The following is an 18,167-nucleotide window of genomic DNA, read 5'->3' as shown; positions in this document are numbered from 1 at the left end:
AAAAACCCAGTAGGATCCTGCCAGATGTTGTCTGCAGACAGAAACTACCCATTCTTCAACCCTAAATGACCAGTTCTCTTATTTGAACGAATTACTTCTGTGATCCATCAGTAGTTTCAGGTACTACCAATCTTTAAAAACAGGTGAACTACAGTGTAAAACTGTCTTGATTGGGGCTCCCCAGGTCCAGGTTTAAAGACCTCTGATCTAGACATTCATCTCTTTTCCAGTTAAGATAAGATCTTATGCTGTGTTGTGCATTATACATTATGTTTATGTATGCTAATGTATGCTTAAAACAGTGTAGAGCTCTAAACATATATACACCCCTGAATAAAATTGAAACCTATGTAATAAACTAATCCTATAATTTAGAATTCAAAATTTGATTATTTAAAAATAAACAATATCTCTTGATATAGAAGGAATATTACGACAATAATGGAAAAAAAGGTACTGCAAATATAATGGCCCAGCCGTTTTTAACAATAAACGAGTGCTTCCATCTAGTGGCAACTCTGTCACTTATGTTTCCCACAGCACACTTATTTTAGTCTTAATATACTGTAGCACACCTTTGAAAACATGAATGTAGAGAAAAAAATATTAAGATTATGACCTATTGGGAAATCTATGCCAAAAGAAGGTTGAATAGATAATTCTTCTAGTCTATCATGAAGTTTATGAGCTTGAAGCATCTGTTCAGTAGTATGGGGAAGCCATCACAAAGAGAATAAAAACATTAACATATGTTATTTTTTATACTTTGGTGTTTACTTACTGGAATAAAATACTCTAAAAATAGGTACATATGTTTGGATGATTAAAACCTTTGATTGAATTTGATTGAATTATCTGAAAAACAACAGAAAGTTGTCAACTTACATTATAACAAAACAATATACAGAAAAGTTTAAGACCAAACAATTTACATAAGTTAACTTACAGTCTCTCAATCTTGTTTAATTTCTAGTCTTTAAAGGACCCTAAAATAGTCCAGCAACATCATAAAGGGATTCCAGTATCAACCTACAGTAAGTTGTTAGAGAAACTGGTTCCGCAGTGTCAGCTCTTTAAAAAAAAAGTCTCCTTGTTTCCATTCTAAATTGTTTCCCCTTAATTTTTAATTATGACAGTGTATCTGTTTAGTTATTGCTTAACGTATTGCTTTGATTTGACTCTTTCAATCTCTTGCATTTGAAACAAATGAAATCTTCTTTGTTACATTTTTGATGGTGTTAATTATTCTGATCACTCTGTTTCTAGTATGAATAACTAGTAGTGAATTGCGTAATTTTATGAATCTCCTCTTAAATTCCACACTTCTCATCTTCATTTCACACATAGTTGGTGTCATTGTGGTTGCTATTTTTATCCCTTTCATCCGTTTTGTAAAAGAGGACATTGACAAATACTAAAAAGTATTTTGCTTTTATCTGCAGTCTTAATTAGTGTGTATATATTGCCACACAGCAATTAGGCTTTTGCATTCACAGGTTCACATTCACATTTTTTATTTTAAAACTTGTCATCATTTTTACTCATTTATTTTATTTTTTTAGTCTGGATTTCTAAGCTGTTCTTAAATAAAACACCATCAGAGGGATTCAGATTCAGAATAAGGTGGCCAAGTTCTAAATATAATTTTAAATCTTTCATGATGCAGCGGAGCCATTTCAACCCTTAATAGAGAATTTCTGTCAGTTTTAAAAATCTATCAATATGAAAATATATCAGTCCCTTCTTGAAAGATCTGCACATGCACATATACTGCATAGATATGAATACCATCTGTGCTTTGAAATAAAGACTCAATCTGTAAAAAGCATGTGATTTTAGAGTTTGTTTAGCACACATTTCCCAAAAAAAATAAAGCATGATGAATGTCCTAAATGTTTACAAAAGATCATGCAATACAAAATTATCATCATTACAGAAAGTATCACATTTTAATGCGTGAACATTAAAATTTGTAGCAAACTTTTGATTCTGTTACATTCCAGATGGCAAAGAGTATTTTGGTAATGGAACACAGATAAAGGTACTGATACTCTCAAATACTTCTGATGTGCTTTGATTTTCCAGGTACCAGCTGTGAGCAGGAAATCAACGAATGTCAATCAGAGCCGTGTTTTAATAGTGCACGTTGCCATGACTACCAGAATGGTTATTCCTGCACGTGTACCCCAGGTTTCCAGGGAGATCTGTGCGAAATCAACATTGATGACTGTAGAAGTCAGCCATGTCAAAATGGTGCACAATGTGTAGATGAAGTAAATGGGTAAGTTTTTTTTTTAATTCTAACTCTCAGAATTCAAATTGAGAATGTTTTACACAGACTGGCTTTGTAACTTCTGTTTCAACAAAGCCATAGACATCACATTTTTTAATAAAAATGAGTTAACTGAAACCCCTATAATACATACAAAGTTTGACATGCTTACCAGTAATACCAATAATGCTCTTAGTGTACAAAGCAACAGGTAAGCACAGTTTAAGCTGGTCCTGAAGCTTTATTTATGCACGGTAGTGTAAAGACTCTCACAGGTAAGATACATTTTCAAAAATATTATATGGTAACAAAAAGTAAAATGTTCTTTTTTATTTAGCATAAAACTACTCTATAAAAAAAGTGTGATAATCAATAAATAAATGTAAAATCCTTGATTCAGTTACAGCTGTGAATGTTCCAAAACTGGTTTCATGGGCCTGCACTGTGAAATCCCAGTTCCACTCTGCATGTCAAAACCTTGTCTCAACAATGCCTCATGTGAGGAAGACCATGGGAACTACAAGTGTTTTTGCTGGCCAGGTAGACTTTCTAAACTTAATTATCTAATCTATAACCTTGGACAACAGGTTTCTATGAAACAGACCTTAGGTTTACCTTTGCTGTATGGTGACAGGCACTCTCCTGGATCTTTGGGGATAACTACATACTGGAAGTTTCAATGGCACAATAACGATATGAAACAAGCAGAGACCCTCCCATCTGCTAAAAGAATTTGCTGTGTTGCCAAAGTTAAACAGCTCTAGAAAAATACGTGCAGAATAAAGAGCAATTAGGTTCTGTAAACCTGCTGATTGAGTGGGGCTGTTTGAAAATGTTATTTTGAGGGGCCGAAGTCAAATATACTATTGCAATTTGTTTAAATTAATAAAAAACTAAGGTAGAAAATGTACACAATATGTCTATACATCAGAATAATAATAATAATAATAATAGTGCTGAAAATGCTGAAGTACTGTTTCTTTAAGTAGGTTTTATTTCTGTGTGCGTTTGTCTTTATAAGGATTCTTCGGTACCAATTGTGAGCTGGACTTAAAGGAATGTGACAGCGACCCCTGCCTCTCTGGGGGTGAGTGTATCGAGCTCTCCTGGAAGGAACTGTATGGCACCATCCCAGAACTTCCTGTACAGTTTGACTACCAGCATGCAGCTGGATTTGTCTGCCGATGCCAACAAGGTTTTAAAGGTAAACAACAAATAACACAAGCAAACAAAACCCTCATTATAACAATAGATTGATATTCAGGTATTGATGTACATTCAAAGGTAATGAAGTTTATTTTAGAAAAAAAAGTGATATACTGTAAAGCATTAGTGAATACGTCCCTATAATTTCTGTGTATTTATCAACAGTTAACACAAATACATACTATTTGAAAGGGAACACCTTCAGATATCCATCCGTCTGACAATTAAATCAATTTTTCTTTTCATTTCCTGGAAACTCTTAAAATTCATTTGGCTTCACTTGCCTAAAAATGGCAAGCAGTCACTCTTTAAGACGGTTAAGGTGTATTATCTTAAGCCTACTGATCTGGCTTGAAGAAAATGCAGTGCTAGTCAGTGAGCTGCAGCATTCTACCTAAGTGAATATAGTAATACAGTGGAAGCTTTCAACGGGAATGGCAGGCCTATTTACAAGACTCTGTTCATTTCGACACTATACACCTTAAGAAACAGACGTTTGCCGATTATCACAAGTTATGGCAACTATTGTGGTGTCTACAGCTTGGGTTTCCATCTTTTTTTCTGTCATTTCAGGTACAGTTATTTAATTTTACCATGAAAATGTCTGGAGAGAGGATTTCTACTTTATTTGAATTCTAGTATGATATTTTGTGTTTGACAGTCACCATTATTAAATGATCTCCCTGTGTTGTTTTCATGATCACTTTGGTGTTCAAGATGATATTTTGTTACTTTTTAATTTTGATGTGTCAGTTTAAAAGGACTTATATACAGTATATACAGTATACAGTATATTCCTAACTTAATGCAGTAGGTAGGTACAAACGTATTTTTTTTTCTTGCACTAGATCTTCTTCCATGTGCCCTACTGAGATAAATTGCAGAGAAAGTACATAATCAAAAAATAGGCTATTAGAAGAAATGTTTCATTTAAAACTGATTTGAAAAATACCATTTTAGTTTTAAAACTCAGATTTGATTTATTTTGGATTTTTCTTAATGGCTCCCACATGATGGAATAATTACTGTTTAAAATATGCAAGGTTTAACTAAACTGATCTTCTTTAAGGTGGAGGCTTTTGAAAGTTATCTCAAGAACCCAATTTCATGAAAGGATTTCAATTTCATCAGAGGATTTTTATAGTTAAGGCTCAGACCGATTTCTCTGACGTTTGTTACGTGCAGAGTTCTCTCTCTCGCAAGTAAACAATTTTCTGAGGGCACAAACGAACCCAATATAAATGTGTGCAGGACTACTTGTCTGAAATAATTATTTGGTTATGTACAGTATGCTACCATAACAATATAATCTCAATTATGCACAATATTCATCTATTTCCCATAAAATCATTATTTGTGTTACAGCAGAAGAGCATGTAGAAGCTAATCTCCTAAATCCTATCTTCTGCTTTGCAGTCAATTGGTTTTAATTCCGTCTCAGATACAATAGGTCAATGTCTCAAGTGCTTACGTAACATGCTTTAAATATGTACACATATGTACTGTCTGTCCAGAAACCAGAGCAAATATTTTACCACTGTAAGTGTGCTGTGCCAAATGTACAACTAAACCACTGCAAATATTTTTTTTCTCTATAAATAGGCTTTTGATACCCCATTGTAGCCACTAATTTAAATCGGTAACACTCAACACTGCATCCTACTCCATTATTTGAATTTGGTACTGTTCATGTTGTGAATTGCTTTGGTTTTTTATTCTTATATAACGTTTATTAGAAGTGTCTAAGTACAACTTCATAATGCTTGAAATCCATAATTCCTTCTCATAATTTCTTTTCTTCATTTGTAGGTGTCTTGTGTCAAGAGGACATCAACGAATGTATTATGAATCCTTGTCAAAATGGAGCTAAATGTGAAAATACAGTTGGGAGTTATGTTTGCCATTGTTTACAACAAAGCTTGGATGGACTTTTGTATGGTGGGCAGAATTGTACAGACATTCTTATGGGCTGTGAAAACCATGACTGTCAAAATGAAGCCACCTGCATTCCCTTCCTCAAGAATGGACAACATGAATACAGCTGTGTTTGTCCAAATGGCTATGCAGGCTCAAAGTGTGAGATACCCACAACTTTCTCTTTTGAGAAAAATGGATACTTTTATATTGGAACAAATCTCCAAAAAGACTCCATAAACATTACCCTAAGCTTTAAAACCGTCCTGCCAAACGCTCTCCTATTTTACCAGGGAAATGAGGACATAGTCATCCAACTAGAGCTGGTTAATGGCCTTTTGCATTTCATAATACATAAGGCAAATGAACTAAGCTCTTCTTTGGAGCTCCCTCACAATGTGACAGATGGTGAATGGCACACTGTGGAAGCTACTCTGGGAGGAAGAATGTTTGGAATTGTGCTCTCAGACAGATCCTGTATTCGTGACTGTGAGCAAAAAGTGACCCTGGAAATCCTCCATAACCAGCATGAATCTGCATTTTGGAACAGGTCTATTGGAGGCCTCAAAGAGGAAGGAAACAAGCCAGGGACCATTGATGCCATTCATTCCCAGCCTTACTTCATTGGCTGTCTGCAAGATGTGTATGTAGATTCCCAGCTGGTTGTCCCTAGTAGCATATCTAATGCAACAGCTGTGAATGTCATTCCTGGATGCAGCAGCAAGGACAGATGTGTGGCAAATCCTTGTCAGAACAGAGGACGTTGCATCAACCTTTGGCAGAACTACCACTGTGAATGCTACAGACCTTACGAAGGACAAAATTGTTCAAATGGTAAGGCAATCAGAGCTAAATAAAAGGCTTATAAACCTGAGAAGTAAAAACATTTTGTCATTACAACAACATTAAAATTGGTACAGTTGCATTGCATAAGTCTTTATCAAGATTACTGTCATTTATCTTAATGATTGTGCAAAGGGCACCCACTAACTTTGCAGTGAGCTCATTTTGGCACATTTTGAGGCATTTATCTTCCTTGCATGCAGTTAAATATTAGACCTGTCTGAGAAAGGGACTTGCTTTTTTAGGGAAGATTAAAGGCAAGAATCAATTTTGTTTTTTTAATTTTTTAGAATGCGGTTCATAGGTTCATTGGTCAATCATTGGTCCACATCAATAGCCTAGCGCAGTTATAATTGTTACCTTTTTGCCCAAGCAATACCTACAGTAATACTAAGACACTGATTGACCCATCAGCATTTAAGTAACATTTTTAACAACCTGTTTTATAATATTGCACAATTGTTGTGATTTAATCAAAAACTGGCCAACCTCACAAGATACGTTACTGTATGTGTGACAGCAGGATTCAACTATGCAGAAGTGAGATGTCTGGTATCACGGATGTCTGAAGGGACGAACCGTGGAATGGCAGGAGAGCAATAAAGACCCTATGCGTAGCGGCGAGACGGGGGTTAGCCCGGGCTCAGCTGTTCAGGAAATGCCGTATAGAAACCTATGCCCTCAGGCCATGGACAGGAGCGACCTGGTGCTAGGCGGGTCTCAGGACATCTGAACCTCAATGCTGAGCCAGGGCTAACCCCCGTCTCGTCGCTATGCATAGGGTCTTTTTCCCTCTCCTGCCATTCCACGGTGCATCCCTTCCGGCATCTGTGACATCTGCTAAACAAAAAACTCTATCAAGAAAAGGATTAATCATTTGTGTCTGGCAGGTGGAGGAAAGGTTGGATTCAATGATGGTTTTTGACTTTGTTACAAAGAACACCTCCTCAAATGGTTCATGCTATGCTAACAGCCAAGGCAGTAATTCATTGCTAAGTAGTCACAAGTATCCTTTTAATATGTTAAAGCCATTAAATACTTGTAAATACTCATTAAAAACTCCTTTGCTAGCTTGTTAACGTGTTTCTTTCAATTTAACCGAGCTATTGATCATTTGATATTCTTCATGTGAAATTTAGTTGTTTAGTCCTCCAGGATAGTACTTGGAAAGCATTTACCCAATATCTGCAAATCCTAAAGGCAAAGAAAAATAATTATACAGTATACTGTATAGTTCAATTACAATTACAATTTATCTTAATAGTTTCTCATGTGCTATTTAATACTAAATATTTATACAGGTTTTATATATACAGCATATGCATTATATACCTTCAATAACATGTAGACGCTTCAGTCTATATTTAGTATTAAATCACCTTTATTGACATGCTAAAAGCAGCTACTGTAGCACCTACTTTTAAGTAATCCAATAAAGCTAGGTTAGTGGTTAGTGCTCTAGATTTACAATGGGAAGGTTGTGGGTTCACATTCTAGGTGGGTTATAACTTGGTGAGTTGTGAAACCTTGAGCAATAGCTACAGTATGAAATCTTTACTCAAGATGCTTTGCTAAAATATACAGTTTATAAAACATATATAAAATATATAGTACCTGTATTATTATAGGTCCAAGTCTAGATCACTCAGATCAATGTGTAATACAAAATGACAAGCTTGGCTGTGTGTCACCCAAAGTAAGATGTATTAATAATCATCAAAGTTTTAATCATAGTGGAAAACTCGAGTTGAACATTTGAGTATCTAACAAACAACAGAGATACTGTAGCTCCTGATTGTGTCTGACATGTCCCACCCAGACTGTTGCAGTCTAGATCTTAGTAAGATCTTGGAAGATAACTTTTAATGCATTTGTGTTACCAGCTAAGGTCTCTAACTGTGTAGATTTTAAGTACAAGAGAAATGTAAGCACACAGGCAGTATTAAAAGAATTTCCATATCTTTAGATTTTTCCCCTTACATCAGCATAATTGGAGAAGTGTCAATGTCATGACATACAGTACTGTATATGTCAATGTAATTTTTGTTGTTTAAAAACCCTAAACTATCAAATACATAATATTAAATGATTGTGGTTAAATGTCATGGATATACAATACATAACTTATATTTTCTACATAGATACATTTCATAGTAGCTGCAATGGGTAATTTAAGCAAAGGATAAGATATTTTATCACAGCATTGAACTAAGAACTTCTCTTGACCTTGTAACGCTAAAAGCCCTCATCTGCTTTATGATGTGGGAAAAGTCAGAGAATTGTAAAGATGATTCTATTATCTAAAGTCAAAGTTATCACCTGGTCATCAAGGTATCCATTCCTGATTATAAAAGAAGAAGAAATGAATTGCTGATCAAGCAATGTAACTCAAAAAAACTACTGTCTCCATACATTTGAAAACCCATAATGCAAACTTCAGAAAAAGACTAAAAAAAGTTTTAGAAGGCTCACATTTTTGGTATTCTACTTTACAAGCACAGAATATGTTGTTAAATATCTTATATGTGTCTTTTGTTTGCCCATCTAACTTAATATCAAAATATTTACAATAATGCTTTCTTAAAAAATAAGCTTCAAATATGTAGGACAATATTTGGAATTGTATGCCTCGGACATCTAGCTCTCTTTTAGTTAAGCAGAATATCAATTTGAATAAAAATGACATAATCCCTTTTTAAGTGTTAAGTGTTCTACTGATTTAACGTAAACTACAGTAACTTTCCCTTCTACATACAGTAACAATGCAAATTTGTATTGTAGGTAGATTACCTGATATTCAAAAAAAGCTTGACAACATATAATATCATGTTATATGTGTTTTAATGAATGTTTTGCTAAAATTCTCTGATTTATCATTTCATACAGTAAATGTTTTTCTTTGTACATAATGAAACTCTTCCTTATGTTCTCTACAGAGTATGTCACAGCCAGATTTGGCAGCGATAACTCGGCGGGTTATGCTCTTTTCACAATAGATGACAGTCCTGGGCAGAACATCACCATTTCAATGTTTGTTCGTACCCGAAGAGTTACTGGATTATTACTTGTTCTTACAAACAGCACCAGTCACTACCTCAGGATCTGGTTGGAAAATGGAAAAGTAAACATCCGGGTGAATGACTTTGAGACTCTCTCTGGAGACCGTTTCATAAGTGATGGGCACTTGCATTTACTGAGCATTAAAATCGAACAAAACCAAATGGCACTTTATCAGTCTGTACAGAAGCTGAATTACACCTCCATCCATACAGTGAATGTCCAGCTAGGAGATCTTGTATATGTTGGTGGCTTGGCTGATAAAAGGATACCTGCATCCTTTGGAGGTTATTTCAAAGGATGTATCCAGGACTTGAGGATCAACACCAAGCGACTCGAGTTCTACCCCATCGGAATTCCTCTAAGTTCCTACAGAATAACAAGCCTTGTGAATGTGACACGTGGCTGTTCAGGTGACAACGTTTGCGATGTAAGTCAGCGAGGTGTCCCTATTGTTAATCCTCTCTGGTTTAATCAGCACAAATGAATCTAAAACAAAATCAGCTGACCGCGTTTTCCCAAAAGATGATTTATTTAGATTTCATTTAGAATGTATGCATTTAGATTTTATGGGTCTAGAATTTATTTTAAAATCACTTGCCAGGAATATCGCTTTCGCAGGTGGAACATATAAGAATCGGATTTTTGGATCTCTGTTCTGTTTCACACACGTTGCTATATAACCGCTTCCACAAATGCTGTAAATGCTCTACAAAGGAAACATAATACAGTGGATGGGAAGCATGATGCACTGTAATACATGATACAGAAATGTGTATCATTTAGCACAATCTGAATTTTATGCTGCTGTGACCAAATGATGTTTCTCATGAACAACAGGCAATGGTAAATTATTTGATAATCCACTCTTAAAGGCCCTATATAAATACATTATTATTATTAATATTATTTTTATTATTATTATTGGGCAGACTGTTATTATTAAGCAATCAAGACCTTTTATTCTTTCCTACAGAATGCACATTTTGCAGTCAATAGGCTTTCATGGCAGGAGTACTTCCATAACACTGAGTTTTTGTCCTACTCAGACAAACCCGTGCCAGAATGGTGGAGTGTGCTACTCCATGTGGGATGATTTCACATGCACCTGTCCTCCTAGTACAGCAGGAAGGACATGTGAACAGGTCCAGTGGTGTGAGCTCAGTCCCTGTCCAGCAGAAGCTGCCTGCCAGCCTCGCCTCAAAGGGTTTGAATGTAAGCTCCATTAACTCAACTCATTTGTACAAGATATAATAATCCCCATTGTTTTTCTTCTCACAATAATGGCAAAACAATGAGCTGAAATGAGGAAGGCTATGTATTGTATGGGAGACAGATTGACTAAGACCTGACACTAAGATGTTTTGCAAAATATAGACAAGGCATAAATGCAAAACCTTTTCAGTGTTATGATTTTCTAATTTAATCATGTTTACTATGCATCACAAATAGGGCACAGACTGAGATGAGAATGTACTATTTAAACCTTAATTGCAGTGCATACTGTATGTACAGGTCTAGGCTTGGAAGTGTTTAATTCAGTACAGCTGACTGAATCAGATCTTATTAAAGAGGTATTGGGAATTAAAGCATGTGTACATGTTCTTGATATCGGTTTGGATTAAAATAGATGAACCTCATTGAGATTAATGATATAAATACTTTAGTCACTTGGAAAGGTCTTCATGAAAAGACAAGAATGATATTATCATCAAAATTATTTCTAATCCCCATAACAATATTTCTTTGTACATGTGGTTAGCACTGAGAAAGTATATTTTCTTGTCGAAACCCAGGTATAAGACATACCTGGATGTACACCTCAGAATGTATAAGAAATATGGACCAATGTAATATATCTTTTTTGTGTTTGTACTCAGGTATTTGCAATGTGACATTTCGTGATGACAGCAGCGCACTGTCCTACAAAGGTAATGGTAAAATTTTCCGCGATCTCACCAACATAACCTTCAGTCTACGAACAAGGAAACATGAAGCTGTCATTCTCCATGCAGAAAAAGGTCCAGAGTTCATTACAATCTCTATCCAAGATTCACACTTGCTGTTTGAGTTAGTCAGTGGAAACAGTTTTCTTACGTTAAGCATGAAGAGCAAGATGCCAATCAATGATGGACAATGGCATAAAGTGATGTTTTCTATGCTAACACCCAAATCAGAATCCTCAGAATGGGTCATGGTGTTGGATAATACAGAAGAACCATCTTCCACAAACTTCGCTGCTGGAAACTTGAATTTTCTCAAGGAGGAAACAGACATTTTCGTGGGTAGTTTAGGTCCTAACATGGGAGGCAATCTAGCTGGGTGCCTCAGTACCATTGAAATTAGTAGCATTTCATTATCATACTTTGGAAACACAGAGACTCATCTTCCAAGATATCAGCAGGAACAGTTCATTAAAACGTCTTCTAAACCAGCTATACTTGGCTGTTCTGGAGCTAATGTCTGTGCACCCAGCCCTTGCTTGAATGGAGGCAGCTGTATGGATCTTTTCAACGACTATAATTGCACATGCCCCCCTGGCTGGACTGGACTGAAGTGTGAAATTAACATTGATAACTGTGCATCCAACCCCTGTATTCATGGCAATTGCACTGATAGAACGTTGGCTTATGAATGCACATGTGATCCAGGCTACACTGGCAGAAACTGTGAACTGGAGATAGATGAATGCAAAAACCACCAGTGTGGTAATGGAGCCACCTGCCTTGACGGAATCAACAGATATTTCTGTTTATGTCCTCAAAATGCAACTGGATCACAGTGTGAGTAAGTATGTTAACTGAGTCATTTTACTCACCACCATGCAACATTACTAAATAAAACCATTCTTTTCCATAAAGTTCTGTTTTATCTCACCACCGAACAAACCTGGGGTACTCAGGACAATTGTGAAATGAAGTGAAAGTGAAAAACCGAATAATAACTTTCAAATTTCAATTTCATGGAAATATATATGTCGTAGTAGTAGGAATGCATTACATTCAGCTTTATAACTTCAACTTGTGCATCCTGATCAATATATAGTATTGTTATTGTGATCCGTAGAACTCAAAATGTTGTTTACTTTTTATGGGATATTTTAGTCATTTTCTCAAATTCCTTGTTCTACGACAGAATCATTTCAGGTTTATAAAATAGTCTCTGCTTTAGTATGCAGACGCACAGATGTTGTTTTCTGGTATAGGGCAGAAATAATATAAAGAACAGTGCAGCTACCAACATCTTCTTTTGAGCCATTAAATGAAAAAAAAATGAGACTATGTTATTAAACCTAAGTTATGTTTAATATCTTACAAGGATTTGTAAGGACAATTTCCTGTTACACTATTTCACCCATTTCATTTTTGTCATACATTAAAATTAGATTACACTGTAGCCATTTTTGATGAGCCTGTCCTAAACATGATGGGATTTGAATAACAAAAGCATAAAATCCAAGCAATCATTTCAGAAGCGAAATGTTCGATTTATGTTAGAAATAGGAAAAGCTAAAACTTTATTTTTATTCTTATTTGCTTTTCTAAAACAAGTTTCACAACTCTTTCACATGTCATAGCTAATACCACTGGGAATGTTCTTCATAACTTCCTAGCAACCAATATTTCTTTTCCTTGGATCTGCAGTATGCCTGGCAGCAGTGCCTTGGGATCACCTATAGTACCTTATCGTAATATCCAGCGCTGCTTCATCACAGATTATGAAAGGAATGAAACTTATGAATCTGTCTTATAGAGCTGTAAGGCATAACTTAGATCCCTTATGTATAAGAACTGTTTATAAAATGTTTGTTTTGAAGTAGTGCCCATTTTTTATAAAACATACTTTTTTCTTTCTTAAGTGTGAAAATTGAAAAGGTTTCATGGTACCTGCCCGAGACTCGGTAAGTTATATCTTCAAAACCAAAACCAACGTTTCCCAGCATTTAATAATTTGGTCCCAAAATGGAAAGAACACTCAAGGCAGACTACAGTATTTAAAATTTTCTTTATCTGGGAACTCAGTTTGGATTTAGGTCATTGACATACAATTTGGTATTTTTATGTATGTTTATCCCTGTGGACTATTCATCCCCATTTTCCCTCTTCATCCCTTTGTTGTTGAAATCTTTGCCTTGATGGAATTTTGTTTTTTTTTTCAAGAAAAACATCCATTAAGACAAAAAAATAATTTAACATGTTTCAGTACCCTTCTAGAAATACTGTGAAGGCTTAATGCAATGTTCCGGTTGAAATTTGATGAGAATAAAATTATCACAGCAAATTTGTAATTTCTTTAACCCCAGCTCTTTTAAACTCCAGGTGATCTCAGGATTATTAAGATAAACCTTGTGTTTAAGTGCTTTTCTAGCAGGGTACTGTCTACACACTTTTAAGCACAGTAGTTGGTTCACATCTTTTTATATCTATCCCTCACAGTATGTATCCTTTGCCTGAAGCAACTTCTGTTCCAGTGGTAAGAATGTATGTTCCATTTTCTAACCTTTATTTATCCTCCATATTAATTAAAGTCTAGAAATTGATCCTTCTTTCTGTTTTGCTGGGTAATTCAGTTGGATGGCGCAAGGCTCTGACAATGTCCAGGTGTAGGATTTGATCCCTGCTATTTCTATTGAAAGAAATGGCACCTACTGTACAATACAGTATGCGGTTCATTAGCTGCTGAGATTGTAGCACTGATGCTGCCCACTGCATTTCTTGATTGCATTGTGTAGCTATTTCTTCTTGGTTTTATCAAATTATGACTTCTAGTCTTTCAATTTATATACTGTGGGTGTCCTATATTACCTATTTCCCCCCAAAATACCTTATTTCATACAAAAAATAAAATGCTGTTTGGCTTCTAGTTTGAAATACACTTTTAATACTTTAATGATTTTGTTTTCACATCATTAAGTACAAACATATGGCACAGAATGTAGAAACGTCTGTTTTTTTTTCTGAACAGCCCTCAGATGATTCCCCCTTTTCACAAGTTATATAGTACTTCCATAAAATAAGTTAAAGACTTCTCTGTTAGTAGAATATTTAGGAAATGTGTATTTTCTTTCAGTGATTAAACCTACTTGCAACAACTATAATTTTGATCTGGGCTACCTTATATGTAAAAATGTACAAACTTACAATTCCTTACAATAGCTTGATTCTACTGTATGCTTCATGTTTTTAATGTTCGGAGTCATTAGCATTGTCATTTTACCACCTTTTTGAGTCATCATGTGATATTCTGTAGCTCTCATGGATAATAAAATTGAGAACTCACTTGGTATAACAAGAGATATTCCTCTTTGTTTAGGAATTTAATAGAATATGTTTGCATTTTTAGATATCCAATGCTACCAGTCTCAATCTGCAGAAACAGTCGAAGGAACTATACCTGTTTCAATGGAGGAAACTGCACAGATGCAGGAGAAAGCATCAGATGTAACTGCCAGTCAGGTTTCGCTGGTGACTGGTGAGAATCTTCTCTTTGCTACTGTTATCTGAATGTTCTGGAGAGCAATGTACAGTACATATTCCTCATGTTGTCAAAGCAATCTTCAATTACAGTACTTGGCACTCAATGACTTTTAGTATGTACAGAAAATATGGCTACTATTTAGATATTTATTAAACACCCCAGTGATGAAGATTAAAACATAAGAAATGCTTCAAATAAGAGGATGATATTTCATATGTGATTTATATTTCCCGATCCTAATGTTAATTGTCATTAGACTTACTGTATATTAGAAACACTCAACTCTTAAAGACGTCCTCAGCTTCGGAAAGTTCCTGTAGATGAAATTGAAAACATTTTGAACTGACAGCTACTGTGTTGGAAGGGTATTAATACCAGTGCTACATTTCTGTTTCAGGTGTGAAATAGACGTTGATGAGTGCAAGTCTAACCCCTGCCTAAATGGAGGCTTCTGTCGGAACATGCTTAACAGCTACCAGTGTATCTGTAATGTGAGCTATGCTGGAGAGCGCTGCGAAGTTGATGTAAGCGACATTTCCTTTTATGTGTCTATGTTGCTCTGGCAGAATCTCTTCCAGCTCCTCTCTTATGTCATTCTGAGACTGGATGATGATCCAGAAGTGGAGTGGGGGGCAGTGGAGGACTGATGGCCAGGTTTTTGTTCATCCTATTGTGCCTGCAGGAAAGTAATGTCCAGTGATGTCCACTAGAACGTCTAGAACAATATATAGTAACAAAAGATCTTGCTCTATTGATACTATGCATATATTTTTGAGGTTGCAACCAATAATACAATTCAATTCAAGCTTTATTGAATATGGGGAAGTGTGAGCACATTTATTATGAGTGAAGGGTCAAAATTATATCTTTTCTCATTACTAGATTTTAAAGTGAATCTTTAAATTCACTTTAAAGTGAATAAAAGTGTCTTCATGTCAGGGTGTAAAGATTAATCAGTTGTCTTATTTTTGAAGACTGTTCCTTACTTTTTGCACAGAAAATGTACAGACAGTATGATACTACTGACAAGCATTTACCCGAAGTCTTGTCATAAAGATACTTCTTTTATTTTTATATTTTAAGGATATTTATTCCTTTTTCAGTAAAAGATAAAATAACCCAACATTCCTAGTTTAATTCCAAAGGAGTACAGATAAAACATTTTTTATGGAATTTTTTTAGTTATTTCTAATGCAATTTCTTGAATAATAATCACTTCTTTCTTCATTATAATCAATGGGTTTAGAAAAACAGGGAATTACAATGCAGACAGAATACTTATAATACTGTTAATGTTGTTCTATATTTAAATACCTTTCCATGTATTTTTTAAACCTCATTTTCAGTACTATAAATCAAACTTGTGTTTAGTGTGTGTAGCTCACTAATACTAGGCCTTAAAACTGCAGAGCTAAATTTTAAACTCTAAAGTCATAACTTGGATGGCTTCTCTAACATTTACTCAGGTATCATGTAGTAGAAATATAACACATTATGATAAAAGAGGCTTCTGTGCCTTAAAGTATGATACTTTTATTTATTATGTATTTATATGATATAAAAGTACCTGTATTATATATCATAAAAAATAGACAATATATTTATTAACTAGGATTTTTATCATGGCTATTAATGACCTATCTGAACTTCATGATAAAAAGAAGATTTTGTGTGAATACTTGCCGTGTTTCTAAAAAAAAAATGTTTCAGTTGTGCAGCAAACCAATCAGAGACTTCTGCTTCAGTTCTAATAATCATACCAAATATGGTCAATTTTGTGGATCGATGGGTTGGAAGGCAGTAATGAGCAATGGTGAGATGTGAACCTTAGAAAAGTTTATTGTGGTATGAATGGTAAAAGTGGAGCGATAAATGTTAAGGACCAACAAAATCATGGAAAACACGTTAAAACATTGGAAGTAGATGACTGGTGTCAGTATGAGAAAAATGCAAATCCTATGCATTTTATCATGGTAAACTTTCTCAAGGGAACCTCCAAATACTCCTGAAAATTCCTTGGTTCTAAATCAATATTACTTACACTAGCATTTAAATTATAATGCATCCAATTTGTTTTGAGACAAAACTGTCCTACAGTTTTATTAAATGATCTGAGGATTAATATGACGGTAATAAAGGTAATTGCTGGAAAAGATTTAGTTTTTTTTTCCCCAAAACACAAACATTGCATTGTACTGTAAATATTCATTAGGCTTTCGTAAATGAGTGTTTTAAAAGTGTGGATTTACTGTACAGCTGAGAATGTGCTTAGCTCATGCCTATGAATTAGAGCAATAAGCAAAAATAATTGTTGGCTAGACTGTCTCCAAGTGGAAGCAAGGTTTGGCAACTCGACAAACTAAGAAAAGTCTAGAAAAGACAGAGATAAATAACCAAGGGACAATATGAAATCAATCAACATTAGCTAGGCAATTACATGAATCATTATGTAAACCTACCAATTAAACCTGCAATTAACAGGCTTACTAAGGTCAGGTGTGTTTCATTCTTTAAAGGATAAGGAAAACACCTCCGGTATCACATCCTTTTTTCATATACTGTACTGTCTTCATAAACATCTTCAGTACATTAAATGTGTTTCTGCATTTATTACTGTACTGTATATATATGTGTGGAGCAGAAATGCTCCTTTCTTTTCTGTTTCCTGACTTGTTCTTGTTCCATCACTTGTCTTGTCAGTGTTGGTCATTGAATAAATATTATTCCTATCTTTTTGTTCCTATTTTTTTCCTTTTCTGTCTGCGTGTCTTTCAAAACTTATACTCGGCACTGCTGATATTCCAGACTTCATTAAATGTATAATCAGCACTAGTCAGTCTACACAGCAACAACATCCATTTTGCTTTAGATGATAATGTTACCATTGTGTGCTGGTAGGTATATTATTGTGCCATGTTTCTTAATTATAGTCCATAAGCAAAATGCAGTTTTCAATGGCATTTCTTTGAAGCCAAACACAGATTCTACAACATCAAGAATCTGTTTAAGAAGTAAAATTAGTTGTTAGTAAAATATTATTTATTATTGCGTTACTTGATAAAGTATCAGGAAAAGACTATAAATAATTATAAATTGTTCTGAAAAACTATTATTAACTTTTGGAGTTTTTATACATTTTAATGAATAAAATGAAAAATAACGTTATGCATTGTGTTTTTTCATGTTATGGGTAATATAGACTGAAGTCTGGACAGTGTCCAAACCTGGTCCTTTCCATTTCACACTGCTTTAATACTTTATGGAATAAATATATACAGTATATATTTATTATGCAATATATATGTGTGTGTTTGTGTGTGTGTGTGTAAACAGAAGACCAATAAACAAAAGGACTAACTAAAAGCAATTTGTATTTTCTAATAAGAGAATATAATTG

At 34.7% G+C, this 18,167-nt stretch overlaps 1 protein-coding gene across 1 annotated transcript in view; it reads left to right on the top strand.

The window, feature by feature from the left end:
- The window catches only part of crb1 (crumbs cell polarity complex component 1), a 33,608-nt gene that overhangs the window by 10,459 nt on the left and 4,982 nt on the right, over window positions 1–18,167 (top strand). The window contains exons 3-13 of the mRNA XM_088927047.1: window positions 2,086–2,281; window positions 2,673–2,812; window positions 3,294–3,476; window positions 5,288–6,226; window positions 9,172–9,722; window positions 10,342–10,507; window positions 11,173–12,079; window positions 13,152–13,193; window positions 13,729–13,773; window positions 14,636–14,764; window positions 15,168–15,294. Of these exons, the coding sequence (XP_088783173.1) occupies window positions 2,086–2,281; window positions 2,673–2,812; window positions 3,294–3,476; window positions 5,288–6,226; window positions 9,172–9,722; window positions 10,342–10,507; window positions 11,173–12,079; window positions 13,152–13,193; window positions 13,729–13,773; window positions 14,636–14,764; window positions 15,168–15,294 (3,425 nt within the window). The remainder of the gene's footprint in view (window positions 1–2,085; window positions 2,282–2,672; window positions 2,813–3,293; window positions 3,477–5,287; window positions 6,227–9,171; window positions 9,723–10,341; window positions 10,508–11,172; window positions 12,080–13,151; window positions 13,194–13,728; window positions 13,774–14,635; window positions 14,765–15,167; window positions 15,295–18,167) is intronic.

The sequence above is a fragment of the Atractosteus spatula genome, chromosome 11 (genome assembly GCF_055471065.1).
Source record: "Atractosteus spatula isolate fAtrSpa1 chromosome 11, fAtrSpa1.hap1, whole genome shotgun sequence".
Taxonomy (NCBI): Eukaryota; Metazoa; Chordata; class Actinopteri; order Semionotiformes; family Lepisosteidae; genus Atractosteus; species Atractosteus spatula.
This window is presented reverse-complemented; position numbering and strand designations above follow the sequence as displayed.